Genomic DNA, 19732 nt, shown 5'->3' with positions numbered 1-19732 from the left:
GCCTTAAACATTTTTTTCCTCCTAGAATATTTCATCTAATGTTTTAGAAGAATCTGCAGTCTCAGATGATGTGGTATCTCCAGATGAAGAAGGTATCTGCTCTGGAAAGTACTTTACTGAGTCAGGACTTGTGGGATTACTGGAACAAGCAGCTGCTTCTTTCTCTATGGTAGATGACTCTTATTCATTTCTTCCCACAATTACATACTTCTTAATTATTAGTGACATGTATATTTATGCTTTCTGCCTACAACTCTGCTTTTCCTTTATGGTAGTTTTCTCTAAATACCTTAAGAACCATCTAGTAACATATTTTCTTTCTAGATTCATCATTGCTTATTCCTTTTTAATAGTCTGTCACTTCCTCCAGTGTTTTTCATCTGCTTGTTTGTGAACCAACACTTAGTCTGTAAGAGATTTTTTTTTTCTTGCTTTACAAAACTTTACCACCAAACATTTTCTAAAACTTTAAAATTTAAAAAAACCCCAGCAAAACAGAAAGCCTGTGGTACTCAGGAAAATTATGGCCACTCATCCCATTGGTTGCATAGTGAGTTCTATTAGGTAGATATTGAAGTGGTATCAGGAGCTTTATGAACTACATCCTAGATCCCTTGTCTGATCTACCCTACCATGCTATAACTCTAATCCTTGTCCCTCCCCATCTGTATGTGAAGAATTAAAGCAGTCATGTGGATCTGAGATGGGATGTTTGTTGGAGAAGGAAAAAACAGCCAGCCAAATCCCTGCTTTCTTTCTTGAACCATGGTGATTACGGTCACCTGCTTTCTGTGAGTTTTCTGCTGAGTGTTTAGTATCCCAGCACCAAGGTTTGGGAGACAGTGAGGTTCATGTTAAGGTAAAAGGGAAGCTTGAGGTAATATACAGTGTTTCCCACCTTCCCCATTGTACTATTATTAGGAATTGGTTATTGCTTCTCCTGGCCTTAACCCTCCCCAGAAATATATTGGTTATGGGTATAGATTTAGAAGGCATACAGTCAGAATTCAGATCCTGGCTCTGCTACCTTAGTAGTTAAATCACTTCAGGCACAAGTTACTCAACCTACCAGTGCCTCACTTTTCTTAACTGTTAAATGCATCTAATAATAGTACCTACTTCAAGGAATGTTATCAGGGTTAAATGAGTTAACCTATGTAAAGTGCTTATCACAGTGCCTGGCTCCAAGTAAGTTTTAATGTGTTTGCTATTATCATCTTCTCATCATTATTGGCATTTAGAAGCAATTCATTTAATAATGATTCTGAGACTCAAAGAACATTAGGCATTGGTCCACTTTAAAATTTCTTGTTTTTGAGGACCTTGATTGTCCTGATTCCTACCCCGGATCTCTGTTCCTTGAGTTTCAATTTAAGTGATCTGAACTAGCAGGGAAAAAAAGTTTTTTGGTATTAATGGAATATTTTAATAAATATACATTCTCTATGTATATGTGTTTAATTTTAATAATTCACAGCAGTGAATTTAGATTGGGGTACAGTGGCCTATATTACAGAAGCCTATATTTTGCAAGAGCATATAATTGTGAATTTCATTATTTTTCAATTAATCTATTTAATATTAAGTAAAATATTTACTGGGCATTTTAGTTACACTAAATATACTTTACTATTACAGCTACATGTTGCTTAAATATACTCTTGTGAACTGACTAGAAAATATGAGAACCATAGGTTTTCCCTGGGAAAATAATGTTTGCTGATGTGTGAGGCAGTGGGAACTCAGTGGCTCTTGGAAAATACCTCTCCTTTCCTTCACTACAGCCATGAATCCATTACTAAAGGCAAGAGAGTGGGTAGCAGTGTAAACACATTTTGTCCCTTACTCTGATTATAACCAGAGCAACCCTTAGTCACCTACTGACCAACTATCCCCTACTTGAGTAAAATCTGGTGGTTCAGAACCTTCTTATGTTTTGTTAAAAATCAGAGATTTTTCCATAGGAGAGTTCCAATAAGATTTCCTGTGCCAATTTAATATTTTGGAAAAGTTAATAATTTTAGTGTCCTAGGAGGCCACAGGTTATCTGATATTTGCGTATCTGTGACCAATGTAATAATTGGGTTTCTTTATTCCTCTGCTCAGAATTAGTTTCTGCAAAAGTTTACGTGCGTATATGAGGACACACACATACACACATTTATTTTAGTTAAGTAATTACTGGGTAGATAAAAGCAAAATGTCCAATTCAAATTATATAGAAATGTAAATATGCATATATTATATGTGTGTATTTTAAATGCACAGACACAAACACACATGCATACATATCCATTCATCTATCTAGAAGAGATAATATTAAATTGTGCAAAATTATTTTATTAGGCCTTAATCAAATTAAAAATTAGTAGTGTTTGTTTTTATGTCCTATTGGAAAACAGTAGTATTGTCTTAGTAGAAATATTGTGAGTTCATAAATTGTAATTCACTTTCTTATTGATGTAAAAGAAAGCAATATCTTATTATTCTTATAGGCTGGCATGTATGAAGCAGTTAACGAGGTTTACAAAGTACTTATTCCTATTCATGAAGCTAATCGGGATGCAAAGAAACTATCCACGATTCATGGTAAACTTCAAGAAGCATTCAGCAAAATTGTTCATCAGGTAATGATTGTACTTTCTAGCTTCAGTATAAATGGAGAAAACTGTCTACAAGCATTAGTGTTGCTTTGTACTAATGTCAAACTAGATGTCACGAAATGACCATTTTAATGAGGTTACAAATGAACAGTGTCAAAATGATGGTTCATGGCCAAAAGCAAGACTCATTAACAAAACTGAATTTACCTAAAGTAGATTATGATCATCATAACCTTTCCACATAGCTTCTCTTTTTTTCCTTCACTTTTTTTGAATTTTTACTAGTTGCTAAATTTGTTTTAAATTGTGAGTTATTTTCTGTTTCACAGTGTGGGTTATAGTTATGAATCTGATTTTTAAGTTGATTTCTATTCATTTGCTGCCAAAAAAGTTGTTATGTTTAACTTTTTATTAAATGATGTGAAAGTTTAATAAACTCCTAATATTTTTAATGATTTCAACTGAACTTTTAACTGTTTTTCCCATATATTTTTATTCAATCATCCTTTGACATATTTCTAATATGAAAATAATGTTTAGTGAAAATAATGAATAAATGGTTGTCATGTTTATTCAGTTATAATAGTATGACTTCAGTACTTGTTTATAGTTCATGGAATCCACATATTATCACTAAAATTAAAATTAAAATAAACTTGGTTTAGAAATGAAGTAGACTACCAGCAGTTGATTTCCCTGAAGCTGAGTCACTGGCTCCATTGAAATGCTCTGAAGTATCCTGTCGAGGCTCCTCTTTCTCCACTTTTCTCTTCCCTTCCCTGTGCTACCCATGCTGTTGTCTGCTACTGCCATCATCAAAGAAGGAAGTGGAGTACTGGTTTTCCACTTTTTCGTTCGGTATTAGTCCTACTTTATTGTCTGTCAACTTGACTTCCTCTTTCTTGCCATGGACTAAGCTGTTCTGGATGAATTGATATAATCTGAAAAATTTTAAGTCTTAAATAGGGCCACTATACTGTTAAGCCAGAATTTTATTATTGTTTACTAAAATGTTGAAGTTGCAAAAGATCATTAGGATTCTTGATCACAACAGTTGGGTCTTTTTATAATCAGTTGTACATATACTGTTAAGGAAATCTCATCCCAGCTTCCAGACCTATAAATTGCAAATTACACATCAGGTCTGGAACATCTAGAGCTAGTAGCTTCCAAGAAACTTTCATCCATTTGTATCAAAGACATTTGAGTGAAATTTCAATGTCTATTCCAATTTACCTGTGATACTTCAGTGAAGTGCAGCTCACATTAGTTAGGGATCTAAATTAGACACAAATGAAACAAGTAGTTGGCTTTCTTTCCCCCAAATTTGTACTTTTCACTTATTAAAGTTTTAAAAGGTGAAATTTTAGCTTCTAGGTTTTGAACAAGGAATTTATAATATTATCACAGGTCTTAAGTGAAGGAATATGGTGTTTAAAGTACCCTGGTGTTTTCTATACGAAGAAGAATTTATGGTATATGGTACCTTACACTACTGAACTTCCTTTGGCTTTTTTTTGTTCTTTTTAAACAGTTTTTTTTTTTTTTTATGACTTTGCCCTTTTTTTACTTTTTATTATACAGAGTACTGGCTGGGAGGTAGGTAATGTTTTAGTTAGTTAAAGACACTAATAGATTGATTTGATCAGATTTCTTATGCCAATGCTTTGCCCACATGTGCTAGCTGTGGGCGTTCTGTTGCTGTCTGCTGTCAACTGAATTCATTAACCAAAGAAATTTTGTTAAAATACTGTAAGTTATGTTAAGAAATTTATTATTAAGAGGTTGTAGGCAGTGCATGGAAATCCATATGTTACACTAATGAGATTCTTTGGTAAATGAGCCACTTTGTCATCACTTAGTTTGTTTTTATCCTTTGAAGCATTTTCTTTCATCAACATTTACACACAAATTTCTTTTTTTAACCATATTGTTTCACCTCATTTTACAGAGGTCGATTTATATGTTATTGCTCAGAGGTGTAAATAAAAAATATTTCATCTGATCTAAGATGCCATCAATTGTAAGACATCCCATTATTTTCCATGCCTTTAAGAAACAAAGAAAAAAAATACCCTGTGTGTTAAACTACAACATCCTATCAGTTGAAAGATGAATGCCAACTACAGAGATACTAAAATATGGGCCAGAAATGTGCATCTTAGAATTGATGAAAGAATGTGTTAATTTGATCTTGAGTCACTTCACCTTGAGTATAAGCACTACTGAGGAAAGAAATTCACTTTTGTCATTTGAATTTTGTTGGAGGGAGGGATAAAGAGATTGAGACAACTGGAAATTTAATTTGACCTCATATTCTGACAATGTTTGATAATTAGTGTTCGATGAAGACTATGTGTGCTTCCTTTTATGGAGTCGTTAGGCTCATGAAGTTATATATAAGTTAAATCTTACCTGAAAAGTGCCAGGAAGAATTGATTGCCTTTGTTTTCAATCCTTCTGTAAAGGAAAGAATTCTATAAAATTTAAAATTCTACAAAATAATTTATTTTGATGAGGTATAAAACAAGGTATTAATAAACCAGGTTTATTTAAAGCTAAATATATCTGTAAAGTTTTCTGCTTTGCCTCTCACTTTGTAGTCAGGTTTATGTTGATTAAGCAGCTTAGGCTTTCTCTGTTTGGTTTTGCATTTCAATCCTTGTTTTGAGATCCAACTAGAAACCTTCAGAATAAATGTTACTATTGCATTCTCTTCCATTTCTGAATTAGTTGCCACCTTTCATTTTTCTTCAGATGAAGCCAGTACAGTTACATCTACCTTAGTTCTCCAGATTAAATGTGTGCGACCTTATTAATACCTAGTACAGAACCTCTCATTTCTGTGGCTCAATTAAGACTTATATAAAGAGACTTTACATGGTTATCTATGAGTGATAAAGTTCCTTATGGATTTCCTAACATGAAATGGAAGTAGGTGAAAAGTAGATAAAAGAAGATACATTGAAACCTCTGAGCAGTTTATTACTAGTCTGCTTGATGCTAAATCGACCCCTGAAAGGTATAATTTTCACTGGTTATGATATTAATATTCTGTCATCATGTTTATTGCATGGTAAAAGTCGCACAGACTTTATTTTCTTGTTTATATTCTTGTCACTACCTTTCACTGGACCTTTAGCTTTGTAGCTTCTAAAATTGTTGCACGTTTGTTTTTTGCTTTTCCCTTGTAAAACTTAAATGGATGCTTGCATTTTAAAAATATGTTTGCTACCATTTGCTGCTTATTTGTTTTGAAATTTCCCTAATTAAAATGCTTCTGTTTTCTCTTCTCTCTTGCCCCTGGTTGCTGACCCTACTCCCTACTTTTACTATTGTCTATTGTGGTAAGTTCCTATCTTGTGAATATTTTTCTTTTTGACTCTGGGAAAACTTCAGTAATTTCATTTTTTCTAAAAGCTACGTTTCCTAGCTAATTTCCTAGTATTCTCAAAGAACTCTCACTGGATTGAGATCCAATAAGGATAACTGATACACTGTAGAAAGGCTCTTTGAATTGATACTCCCTCCCTGACTTAGAGGAACGCTATCTGGGCTTATATATTAGCATTGTATTTCATTTTTTACCGTGCTCCTTGATTTGGTACAAATTATTTGAGTTGGCAAAGCTTTTTAGGGCTGTGTGTGTGGGTTTGTGTGTGTGTGTAAAAGATAACTCTAAAACTTGATATTTAGCAATTTGGTAAAGTATTTACCATCCAAAATAACAAATCATGAACCCTTCTTAAATCATGGTGATCTGCCAATTCCAATATCTTAATGACTGTTTAGTATTTACCTTTATTTTCTCTTCCCAAGCCCATTTATTTTTCTTAAAATAATAGGAAATAGAGCTTCCCTGGTGGCGCAGTGGTTGAGAGTCCGCCTGCCGATGCAGGGGACGCGGGTTCGTGCCCCTGTCCGGGATAGATCCCACATGCCGCGGAGCGGCTGGGCCCGTGAGCCATGGCTGCTGAGCCTGCGCGTCCGGAGCCTGTGCTCCGCAACGGGAGAGGCCACAACAGTGAGAGGCCCGCGTACCGCAAAAAAAAAAATAAATAAATAAATAATAATAGGAAATAAAGTATGTTTAATAATTTCTCTCTTATGATTGCATTTTAAAATTACTTTTAGAAAAAAGAGAAATATTGAATTTCTGTATGGAAACTTACAGCCATTTCATATTTTGTGTCTATATATTTTATTTTAAAAGATACATTTATCCATTTATCAAATAGTGAACAATTTGTATTCAGAAGTAGATTAAGGCAAGTTTATATTTTTCAGAACAGTCATTCCCCAACCATTGATAACATAGTCACATAATACTGTCTCCATTTTTTTTCCTTAAAAGATTACAACATATTTCACCATCCTAGGGGAAATATCACCACCCTAGTAGGCATATATTATAGTCTCCAGAAAGGCTTGAGAAGGTGGGCTTAGCTTTTTTAAAATTCTCTCTACTAAATCACTAAAGAAAAGTGGCGTACCCTAATTTATGAGATTGAAGCATGCAAAATAACTGGATCATAACTCTTGTTGTTGTATTTGATGTCCATCCAATATTTTGGTTTTTATATGCTGAGAAATACTAGCCATAGTTCTGGTGCAGTGGCTTCTGTTGAATTTTTATAAGCCTTAATCCACGCTAAAGCTGCGTGAGATAAATTAACTCATCCAAGCCGGTAAAAGAGCAGAATGAGAAACAGCAAATTTTAATAGGTGATTGGGGAGTTGGGGGCTGAAAGAAGGGCATGAAAAAAGTTCCAAGAGCATAGTCAAAACAAGTACTTTTACAACAAGTAGTTGAGTGGAAAAATGTGACACTCTAAAGAAGAAACTAGACCAGTGTAGGTATAAAACATCCATGACTGTTTACCTCAGGAAAGGTGAAGAGATGAAGTTAGATATGAAAAATGTTAAGGAATTTAGGGAAAGTGAGAAGAGCTTCTCTGTGAGGAGGTACTTTCTGATAGTTGGTGACTCCCTAATAATTGGTATAGACCCATGACTGAGCAACTGATGATGCTGTACCACTGGTTAGGTTTGCCCTTTATGTTACTTTTGATGAGAAAAAGATACAGACAGCAAACATTTACTTTGTAGATGATACTGGACATGATTTGTTTTTTTCTGGACTAGAACATATAATGGTTAAAATTGAACTTTTGATAAGAAATGCAGTAGGATATATCAGAAGCATATATCTGGTAGGTAAACCACCAACCTAAATTTCATACTGCAGTTTACAGGAAGGAGATGCAAACATGCAGTAACAATTACAGTAGAGGACAGTGTTGTAATATAGAGGAAGACAAAATACAGGGAGGGAGATACCCAGTAATTCTCAAACAGTTACTCAAGGAAATTCTCAAAAGTTCTCAAGGAAAGCATCAGAGAAGCAAAAGATGGTTCAGAGATCATACTTATGTTCTAGTGTCTGTATACCAGTACATAGAATATGGGGATTAAATAGCTTAAATAAGAGCTTGGACTCAGGTGTCAGATATATTGGGATTTAACTCTCAGCTCTGCCGCTGACTAGCAGTGTGACCTTGGGCAAGTTACTTTTCCTCATCTATAAAAAGAGGGTAAAAAAAATGGTATCTCGTAGTCGTGGTAAGAATTGACATAACTCATGTAAAGTGGATAACCAGTGTCTAGCACATAGTAAGTACTTTAAAAATGTTGGAGATTATTATTTTTATTGTTGTTATATCATCGTCATCATTATTATCATTACTGTTACTTGAAATCTTAACACAATTTAGCTGTGAAATCTAAGAGGTGTTATGTTCCCTGGTCGAGATCTGTGATTAAATAAACTGATAAAAGTATATGTTCTTAAGAAGAATAAATCTAATAGAAGAGAAGGAGATTACCACTGTGTGAAATACTGGTATGCCTATCTGGCAATCAGTTAACTTGAAGGAGGTGTTAGCAAGTCCAAGCTCTCTCTGCTTGCCACACAACAGGCCAGTAAATCGGGAGACGAGGTGTTGAGGCAAGGAATAGCGACTTTATTTGGAAAGCCGGCAGACGGAGAAGATGGTGGACCTGTGTCCCCAAAAACCATCTTATCAGGGTCTGGATGCCAGTTTTTTTATAGAACAGAGATGGGGAGGAGGTGATGAAGTAAAGTGAAAAGGCCATTAGTTTTGCAAAATATCTCCTGGCTTAGCCAGCATCAGGGAGGGCATGTGTTAATTTCTTCTTTTCTGCAGCCATTCACAGGTGGGCAGGGTCAGATTGTCTCCCTGTGAACTGAACAGAGGCACTTCAGTTTAACATTCATGCAGAGGGTCAGGGTTCCTTGAGGCAGGCCATTATGTATGATTATAATAACAAGAGCAACAAAAAGCAAAGGTTAAAGTAAAAGATCCAACATGGAGTCAGAAGCATAATGGAAAGCTGTGGGTGAAGATGAAAGAAGTTTTAGAAGTGATGTCATTGTGGAAATATACAACTAGCCCAACTGAATGTTTCCTGCTAAATAAAGATAAAACTAGAAAAGCCTTAAGATAATTTGTCATAAGCAATTTCACCCACTAGAGACATGGATAGATGCGTAGAAGGATTTCCTTGTCTGGGGCATAGTTTCATCAAATACAAGAAGGTGGACCCAGTAAGTAGAACTGCTAAGGAAGAACAAATTGGAGTGTGGGAATGATGGGAAGTTCAGAAAGAATTCATGACATTAAAGGAAGGTAATGCTAGAAAAATATAGGCTAGATTGTAGGAAAGTGTACTTTTTTTTAATTCAAAGGAAAAATGGGTATCATCCTGTGGTCCAAAACTCTGAAGAGGAAATAAGATGAAGTGATGTTTTTCTTGAAGGTACAGCTATATGATTAGTCTTTCATGAACATGATAGAGTCAATGGTTTTACACTAGAGAACTCTTCGTAAGTTGAAAATAAATTTAATCACTGTTCCCTCCTCCACGTCACTACACACACATTCATTTTCAATTCCAGTAACTCCTCTCTGATCTTATCTCTGCTGATCTTCTTCCTCTTGCACACTTTGCTTCAGCCACTCTGGCCACCTTCCTATTCTTCAAACACATGAGGTAGGCTCCTGTCCTAGGACCTTTGCACTGGCTCTTTCCTCTGCCTGGAATGCACTTCCCCCAGAAGATCCACATGAATAACTCTCACACCTCCTTCACATCTTTGCTCAGATGTCACCTTTTTGTGACACCTGCCCTGACCACTCTGTTTTGTTCACTGATTTATCACCAATGTCTAGAACAGTTTGCTGACACATAGTAGGCATTCAGTAAATATATGAATGGATGAATGGTTTCCCTCACATACATTCTGTTTAATGACTTTTTTTCCTTTCCTTCCCTCCCATATCCACTTAGCCATTCTTTTAAGTTGTAGAATCCTGCCTGTGTGTCACCTCTTTTGTGACCTGGCTCTAACAAGATTTATCTTTCCTTTCTCAATACACTTTTTATTATAGCATATAACCCTTTGTATTGTAATTATTTGAATACATTTTTTACTCTCTTGGGGAGGTCTTATTTATTTTTATTTTCCTGTTCCTGAGGATGAACAGTGGCTAACTCATTATAAGCACTCAATAATTTTTTTTTCCTGAACTGAATGTCAGTATGAGAAAGTAAATAAAAAGAGTTTAAAATGGCTGCTCAGTAACTAGTTCAGTTTTAAGTTGCATTAATAAAATTTAAGTCGACATCCAGGGAGGCAGTGAGCCCACTGATCTCTACACTGATCAGATCACATCAGCAATATTGTGTTTATTTTTGGGATACCACACTTTAAAAGGTGGCATTGAAAAACTAATAAAATGAAAACAGCATAGTAATTCCTATCATATGAAGATGATTGAGAACTGGAAAGTCTAAGGGAAACAAGTTCTGATAGCAGTCTTCAAATATTTAAATGATCATAATATTGAAGATTTAGAGTAGGGTTTAAAATTGGAACACTCTGAGGGGAATACAGCCAGAATAACAAATTTTAATATTTGTGATTTTAAAAAAATAAATAAATATGTACATTTATGGCATTTTGGGAAAAAACAATCACAAATTGTTAATTTTCTCAAATGCCTTTTTTATTTTCCAGGTGGTGGGGTCTTCATTTCTTGATTATATCAGAATTTGCTATTATTATATTGTTCCATTGGCTTATTGATGGTTTTAATCAAAATTTTGATTGAATACATTTCAATCAAATTCAATGAATACATTGAATCTCTAGAGAGATTTCATTTGCTATAGAAATCAGTTAATTTTTATGTCTGTTAAATTTTGAAGCGACTGAAAAATTTTTTATTAGCAGCCTCAAGTTTCTTTAGCTCAAAGACATTTTTATTTAAAACTGTATTTCTTCTGGACAAAAATGTGGCGATATGGGGGCTTCCCTGGTGGCGCAGTGGTTGAGAGTCCGCCTGCTGATGCAGGGGACGCGGGTTCGTGCCCCGGTCCGGGAAGATCCCACATGCCGCGGAGCGGCTGGACCTGTGAGCCATGGCCGCTGAGCCTGCGCGTCCGGAGCCTGTGTTCCGCAGCGGGAGAGGCCGCGACAGTGAGAGGCCCGCGTACCGCAAAAAAAAAAAAAAAAAAAAGTGGAGATATTTTTAGTCACTGTATTTTTTTTATTATTATTATTATAAGGCTGGAAAATTGAGGATCAGAATTTTCCATTTTGCTTCATTATCTGTTTCATTTGTAACTTATTTTACATACCCTTTTGCCTTTGCAATAAGTCAGTATAGGAAAAATAAGTATCAAACTTACTAGGCTTAAAGAGAATTCAGAGGTATATAAACACTCACGTATGGCTGTGTATATGGGCGCTACCCCAAAATCCTTCTGAAACATCTTTGTATCTAAATTGTAAGAATTGCATAGAAAGCTTCCAAGTATTTTATCTTTATTGAGGGAATTTGTTTTCAAATGTGCTGTGTAAGAGTTCAGGTGACCTTAGTGTACATTGTACTTGGGATGAATGTGTGGTTAATGTATGCAGTGGGTGGTTTGGGGACTTTAGAAAACCAACTCTTCTCAAATTTTTTTTCTTTTTATCTTTCATTTATACATTTTTTCCTTTCTATTCCATTTTTAGTTACTCTTCCACATATCAGTATTTTTATCAGCAGAGGGATACTAATTGTAAATATTTTGCTTCAGTGCTTCTGGATGGTCGTGACATTTACTGACCGTCTGCTCTGTGCCAGGTGCTATACTTGGCTCCTAACTTTTACGATCTCATTTAATATATGTAAAGAGATAATATAAAGGCTAATGGAAACTAAAAATATTAGTGTTGTTTTTAAATTTAACTTTAGTATGCTCTAATTTCAGGATAATTAGAACAGTTTGTTTTATACCAAGCAACTTTTCTTGCAATAAGGAAAATGAGTTAATTTATCTCAATTGTATGGACATAAAAAAAAAATAGACCTATGTGAGGACATCACTTGGTACAGTCCCTGAAAAACATATGCCATATATGATTCGGTAAAAGCCCTAATGGCACAATGTTATTTGTTAGAAATAATGAAAAAAAGAAAATTACTTTATTTTACTTTCATTTGAAAAATAATAAAATACTGTAGTTTTGAATTAAAACTTTCGCAATGTGTTGAGAATTTTGTACCATAGCAATCGAAACAAAATGTGTAAAACAAAAAGACTTTGTATTAAAGTTTCTTTATTTTCCTACACCTAGGATGGTAAGCGGATGTTTGGCACCTATTTTCGTGTTGGTTTTTATGGAACCAAGTTCGGGGATTTGGATGAACAGGAATTTGTTTACAAGGAGCCTGCAATAACCAAACTTGCAGAGATATCTCACAGATTGGAGGTGAATGCTGTGGTGGTTCACAAAATGTCATCTTTAATTTGTATTTTCTGTGGTGAATAGACTTTCAGATCCAGATCTAATCATTTAATAAGCCAGATCCTGCCAAATAAACTACTCCTTTAGAATTAGGATTTTTGATAGGTACAGTAATAGTCTTTTTCAAATCTTTTATGGCAACAGTAAAATAATATTAACTTGATTTTTTTGAGGGTCTATTTTCACACATATTTTAGAAATCCTATATCTTTCAGAATTACTGTGATTTGTGGAGAAATGTATAGTATTATCCACATTTTGAAAAAGGTATAAGGTATTAATGGAACTAGAATTAGAACCCCAAGGTATTTCTGACCCAAGTACATTATCTTTTTGGCATAACTGATACCCAGTGAGATAATCTTTAGAACTTAAAAGCTTGAAATTATACTTTAAAAACACTGCTTAGAATCCCTTAACCTTTATGCAGCTACTTAATTTTCACAATAAATAATTAATTTTAATGTTTATGAAACTAACCAATCTTTTCTGCTATAGTTATCCTTTCCAACTTTTCTCTGTTCTTGGTTCTCCAAGTGTGGTCCATGGACAGAATCTTTACTGACATCACCTGGGAGGTTGTTTGAACTGCAGAATCTCAGACCTTACCCCAGACCATCTGAATCAAAATCTGCATTTTAACAAGATCCCCAGATTATTTGTATAGACATAAGAGTTTGAGAGGTAGTGCTCTAGGCTAGTTTTTATTCTCAGCTGATGTTAATTTCTCAATATTGTATTCTTATTGGTGATTTCACAGGACTCAACTTCCATAAATTGGTTTAAGCTGGACTTTTTGTTTTTCAAGAGCCTATTAAGTAAGTCTTGGGAAATATTGAGACAGTATTTCCCAAACTTACTCAGTCATAAAAATTATCTTAGAGGGAGGAGTGGCTGTTCTCCTTTGAGGATTGAGATTTAATTTTTCCTTTTGAATAGCTCCATCCCTTGCCCATGCTCCTACTCAGCGTCATATGGAAAAGTCAGTACATTCTTGACCCAGGGTTACCTTTTCAAAATCTGAAATTTTACAAAACTTCAACAAGTCAATGCTTTTATTTGAATATTCTGGAACATTACATTAATAATTCAGAAAAATGAATGGTTGCTCATTGACTGCAAGAAATTAGGCTACATCAAACTCAATAAAAGTTAATATCCTATACATCAAGTATAATGAATTTCTTTTGTCTCTGCTTTCTATTCCCTTTTTGTTTTTTTTTTGAGGACCTCTTGTGGAATCCTGTATTTTCAGTGGTGAATTTTTTTTTTTTTGTATTTTGTGTTATTTAAAATGAGTAAATGGGAATAATATCAAATAAGTATGGACTAAGGCCATGCTAATTTGATAGACTAAATTTAACTTTTGTGAATGCAAATAATTATTATTTTGTAATTATTGACATGGTTGTACAAGAACTTACTAAATGGCCTGATTTTGCTCAGGAGTCTCCCTCAGAGACCTCCTCTGTTTTCTACTACTGTTAACTTCATGTGAAAGATTTCTTTTTCTTATTTTAGGGATTTTATGGAGAAAGATTTGGAGAGGATGTGGTTGAAGTAATCAAGGATTCTAATCCTGTAGACAAGTGTAAATTAGATCCTAACAAGGTATGGTTGATTAGACTGTAATGACACATAGGTATATCTTTGAGACTGATTTTTTTGGGGAAAGACTGAATGATGATTTCACAATGAAAATGAAGAACTTTTTCCTTTCCCAGGCATATATTCAGATTACCTACGTGGAGCCATACTTTGACACATATGAGATGAAGGACAGAATCACATATTTTGACAAAAATTATAATCTTCGTCGTTTCATGTACTGTACACCCTTCACTTTAGATGGTCGTGCCCATGGGGAACTTCATGAACAATTCAAACGGAAGACCATTCTGACTACTTCTCATGCCTTTCCTTATATTAAGACAAGGGTTAATGTCACTCACAAAGAGGAGGTAGGTCTCCAAATAGGGAAATAGAAATAGTGGAGCAAATACATTGGAGCCATGTGAAAACAATGTGGATATAGCATTGTGTATCATTCCTCACGTGGTAACATACTAGAACTTTACCCATTTTTAAGTCATTAATTTTCAGCTTCTTTTCTAAGTCCCTAATTCACCCTTCGCTTATGCTTTAAAAGGTTGATTTTTTAATTTTTTATTTAGTGATCCAAATTTTGGAATTTTATTATTAGATAATAGGTTACAATTGGTCACCACTTTTTTCTTATTTTAATTGATTGTGTATAAAGCTCACTAAATATTTTTCAATCAATACACTGACCTAATAGATGTTATTTGACCCAGATCATCTTAACACCAATTGAAGTTGCTATTGAAGACATGCAGAAAAAAACGCAGGAGTTGGCATTTGCCACACATCAGGATCCAGCAGACCCCAAAATGCTTCAGATGGTACTCCAGGGATCTGTAGGCACAACAGTGAATCAGGTTGGAGCATTTGCTAATACTGTGCGATTTAAGTTATAAATGGAATTTTGAATGATTTCATTATTATATTTTACAGAGATCACAAATAAGTGTCAAAGCAAGTGAAAATATGTTAGAAGTAGTTGCAAAAGTTAAACTGAAAAACAAAATTTTTAGTATAATCTCAGTTATTAAAAAATTTTCACACCTGCCTTTTAAACTGCCTGTTTTTCTAACTATCTGTTCTGAAACATTCTATTAAGAAGGGATAGATTTCACTCAAAATGGCCTTTCCTTTAAAAGCTTGTACTGAAAGAATGTGATCTAAAAAGAAGGGCTCATTTTCAGAGCTACATGTTCCATGCATGTGTGTGTATCTACTCTCTTAGATACTCCCTGATGTTATCTTCTCCAGGTCTCCTTCACAGTGAGCTGAGAATAGTAAATAAGTAATGTGAAATCATTTTGAAAATTTGAATAATGTACATACACAAGATATTGTTGTTTTGTCATATGCAGATTAGAAGCCATCCCCATTATCTCCTTGTAATGGGTTCATTCAGCTTTTTTTGCTGATGATTAGTGAGTAGTCCAAGGTAAGGGAAAATCCAAAAAAGCTTCAAGTAAGATTTCATGTAATATATCTTACCTTTTTTTGGGTTAAAGAAATGAAGCCAAAAAATGCCCTACCAAAACTGGAATGAAGATTTTAAGACCTTTACCTCCTAAAAGTATACGTGATTTGGAGGTTTTACTTCCAAATGACGTAACTTACAAAAGATCACCTTTAATTCGCAGTATTAGGAACACATTTGGAATGCTGAGGGAAGCTGTTTTAGTAAAATCAAGTGTCTAATAATCAGTGGACTCACAACTGATTGTCACTAGCCTGACAACTTTTATATCTAGGATAAATTAAAGAATATAAAAAATATAAGGCAGAATACATTAATGAATACAAGAGTCAGTCCTCTAGCTCCTACTCTTTTTCTTTGAAAAATGAACTAATAAGTTAATTGCTGTGGGCAAGAATATAGATTTGACATTAGGAAAAACTAAAAATGTATTGTCAGAATCCATCTCTGAAAAGTTTTAATATAGGCATAGACATATATGTATCAAGCTTAGTGCTAAGAAAAATGGTTTTGGCAAATTCTATCTCTGTGAATATATAAAAAACAAAAACACACTTTTATTTTCTTATTTTACAGGGGCCTTTGGAAGTTGCCCAGGTTTTCCTGTCTGAAATACCCAGTGACCCAAAGCTCTTCAGACATCATAATAAATTGCGACTCTGCTTCAAAGATTTTACTAAAAGGTATTCAAGGTTTCCTACATAAAGATATTCAAATTGAGACTGTCCAATACACAGTTTGATGTGAGAGTCTTCAGGGACTATTGAAAAGAGAAACTATAGGAAAATGGTTCACAATGAGAGGTTGTCTGTGTATAACTTACTATGCCTTATGTATGTATATCCCTGCCCCCCAATACTGTGTATAATGCCATGTTTTAAATTTTAAAGATTAGAAAAGCCTAGACTCAGGAAATTTTTTCAACTTGAAACTATTATTAGTTTAACATTTAACTTGAAAGCTGTTATTTATTGTGAACATTCAATGTGAGAGTTTCTGTTTCCTTTCCCTCAGAAAATATACAAGCAGCAAACTTGGAAGCAAAAAATTTACGTTCAGATCTTATCCTTATCATTTTATGTCTCTTTTCCAGGTCACTTAATCATTATGATCCTCAGTTTTCTAATGTATGAAGTAAGGATAATAATATTTACCTCATACAGGGAGGTTGTGCAAATTAGGTGAAATAATCCATGGTGTCAGGGTCCCCAAGAACACCCCCAGTTTTGATGATTTGCTAGGAGGACTCACAGGACTCAGCATGTAGTTGTAGACCTGGTTATGATTTGTTACAGTAAAAGAGTGCAAAGTAAGATCAGCAAAGGGAAAAGGCACAGGGGGTGAAGTCTAGAGGAAACCAGGTATAGGCTTCAAAGGGTCCTCTCCCAGTGCAGCCACATAGGAGGTGCTAATTGTTCCAGCAAAGAGTTGTGGCAGCATATGTGAAATGTTGTTTACCAGGGAAGGTCAGTAGAGACTCAAGTGCCAACCAGTATTTTTATTGGAGGCTGGTCATGTAAGCACCTTTTCCCTGACAGGTACCAAAATTCCAGACTCCCAAAAGGAAAGCAGGTATTTAGCAGAAACTATAGTGTTTGTATAAATAGTTCAGGCACAGTGAGCCACTCTTATCTTCTGGGTATGATAGGAACCCTTCCCAAATCCAAATTCCCAGACAGTAACCAAGGGCCAGCCTTCAAATAGGACCTAAGGATAGCAGGCTCAGGCCTGCTGTTAACTCTTTTCTTCACAAATAATACTTGGCATGTAATAAATAGGTATTCAGTAAATACTAAATTTTGGAACAATAGGGGAAAATAGTCATCAACTTGATACTGATTCCTGCTTTACTAACACTATGAGCACAAAAGAGGGAATGATAATTTACTTGATGATGTCAGGGAAGATTTCACACAGGAATTAACATTATATATGGACCCTGAAGGATGAATATTAGTTTTTCAGGCAGAAAAGAGGGGGAAGGGTATACTAAAAACAAACAAAAAAACCAGCATGAGCAAAGTTCAGAATCTGTTCTGAGAAAGATGAATAGTTTAGTGAAGCTGGAACTGTGCAATCTATGAAAACAAGTAGTCAAACACTGGGAAAGTAGGTTGTAAGGCCCTTGTGTACCATTAAGTAAATGACTTGTCACTTAACAAAGCAGCATCAGAACCATAGTCAGAATCCAGTCTTTGACTCCCTATTATGGTTTCTCTTATCAAATTATGAACTGTGGTTTCCCTTATCAAATCATTCATTGAAAGGGTTTATTGGGGTAGACAGAATTTTACTTTATATCAGTTTTGTCGTCAGGAAAATATGAGGCATGCTAACTTGTTCAAGTCTCTTGAGACAGTATTTTCCTTATTCTCACTGCAATAGCTGTCATGAATTTCTGTCAGTTTCTCCTGCGTGAACATGGTAAATGTCTTTTAAAAACTTCAGATAGCTTCATTGGAAGTCTGGGATTTTATAATCTGATTATTGAGCTAGACAACCTTATAGGTTTGGTTATAGGATACATAGCTCCTAATGTATGGTATAGATGAGCTGCCATAGTAAAAGAAAGAAAGCTGCTTTGTACTTGTAGAATTGACTGACTTCTATTGGGACTGACATATACACACTACTGTATATAAAACAGATAACTAATGAGGACCTACTGTATAGCACAAAGAACTCTACTCAATACTCTGTAATGGCCTATATGGGAAAAGAATCTAAAAAAGAGTTGATATATGTATATGAATAACTGATTCCCTTTGCTGTACACATGAAACTAACACAACATTGTAAATCAACTATACTCCAATAAAAATTTTTTAAAAATTGATTTCTAACATTAATTTTATTATTTGGGAGTTTTCAAATAAGAACCAAAATATCCCTGCTGTGCTTGTGAGCCAGATGATCTTGAAACAATACATACTTCTTTAGGTCATAGACATTTAACAATAGATGCTTATTTTCTTGCTATTATTTTGGAATTTTTACCATGACTACGATTCTAAAACAAATGTCCTCCTCTTTGTGTATATTTAGTATAGGGTAATGAAGTCCTGTAGTCTGCAGGTCTTCTTAAGGGTTACCACAGAGAAGGTTTTCTCCTTTTAAATTACAAAAAGGAAAAAAACAAAACAAACTACATGATATAAACCTTACAAGTCATAGCCAATACTGCCTTTTTAATTTTTGTGTGTATATATTTTTATGCCAATATGCATATATATTTTACCATAGTTCAGTTATAATATACATATTATCTTAAATTCTTATTTTTCAATTAAAGTTAAAACTGTTATTCTAATAGTTATATTATCTCATCAAATGTCTGAATTTATGTTGAATTTAAGTGTGGTATAGTTAACAAATGTATCGTTTTTCTTTTGTTGAATTAAAATATTAAGCATGAGATGACTGAGCCAAAGTACGTAAACATTTTTATTGGCCCCTCATATGTAGTCTATTCCAAAAAGGTTCTAAATATTAACAGTGCCAAGAATGCAAGTGTACTAGTCACAGTACACCTTACTTTAAGTAATGCCATTTAAATAGGGTGTCTCTTGTTAATCAGTTTAAATGGTACTTCAGTTTGCATTCCTTTATTCCTAAAAACAATAAACACTTTTTCTTGTATTTACTCTTTATATTTTGGGGCTTAGCATTTAAAACTTGTTTTCATTAAATCTTGAGTAGATTCAAAATAGTATTTATAACATTTGCTATTAAAGAATAGGGAGAAAAAAGTCATGTACCTGCCACCCAGCTTTTAAGAAATAGAGCATTATCATTGCTTTGAGATCCCTCCTCACATGCCCTTTTCTGATATTATCACCCTCCCTTCCTTCAGAGGTAACCACTACATGAATTTCATATTTGTCATTTTCCTTATTGTTTTCATAGTTTTATCACAGATGAATATATCCCTATTACACTGTTTAGTTTTGCATGTTTTTTTAACTTTTATAAATGGAGTGTACATATTCTTCTGTGACTTGCTATTTTTAATGTTTGTGAGATATTGCTGTAATAAATGTTGCTTTATTTATTTTATATGTTTCATTGAATGGATGTGCCATGATTTATTCATTCTTCTGTGGATGGACATCTTGGCTGTCTCCTGGTTTTTGTTTTTTGCTGTTTTTTAGTTACAAAGAATACTATTCAAATATT

At 34.3% G+C, this 19732-nt stretch overlaps 1 protein-coding gene across 2 annotated transcripts in view; it reads left to right on the top strand.

Moving 5' to 3' along the window:
• The window catches only part of DOCK7 (dedicator of cytokinesis 7), a 214816-nt gene that overhangs the window by 187401 nt on the left and 7683 nt on the right, over positions 1 to 19732 (top strand). The window contains exons 40-47 of one of the 2 annotated variants that reach the window (XM_060023034.2): positions 26 to 169; positions 2496 to 2627; positions 4188 to 4202; positions 12322 to 12447; positions 14005 to 14094; positions 14208 to 14444; positions 14799 to 14942; positions 16133 to 16239. In XM_060023034.2, coding sequence (XP_059879017.1) covers positions 26 to 169; positions 2496 to 2627; positions 4188 to 4202; positions 12322 to 12447; positions 14005 to 14094; positions 14208 to 14444; positions 14799 to 14942; positions 16133 to 16239 — 995 coding nt within the window. Of the gene's footprint in view, positions 1 to 25; positions 170 to 2495; positions 2628 to 4187; positions 4203 to 12312; positions 12448 to 14004; positions 14095 to 14207; positions 14445 to 14798; positions 14943 to 16132; positions 16240 to 19732 lie in introns of both variants that reach the window. The other variant, XM_060023043.2, reaches the window with a different exon arrangement.

Source organism: Delphinus delphis, chromosome 1, assembly GCF_949987515.2.
Source record: "Delphinus delphis chromosome 1, mDelDel1.2, whole genome shotgun sequence".
Classification (NCBI taxonomy): Eukaryota; Metazoa; Chordata; class Mammalia; order Artiodactyla; family Delphinidae; genus Delphinus; species Delphinus delphis.
The sequence above is the reverse complement of the archived record's forward strand: the minus strand, read 5'-3'. Positions and strand labels throughout refer to the sequence as shown.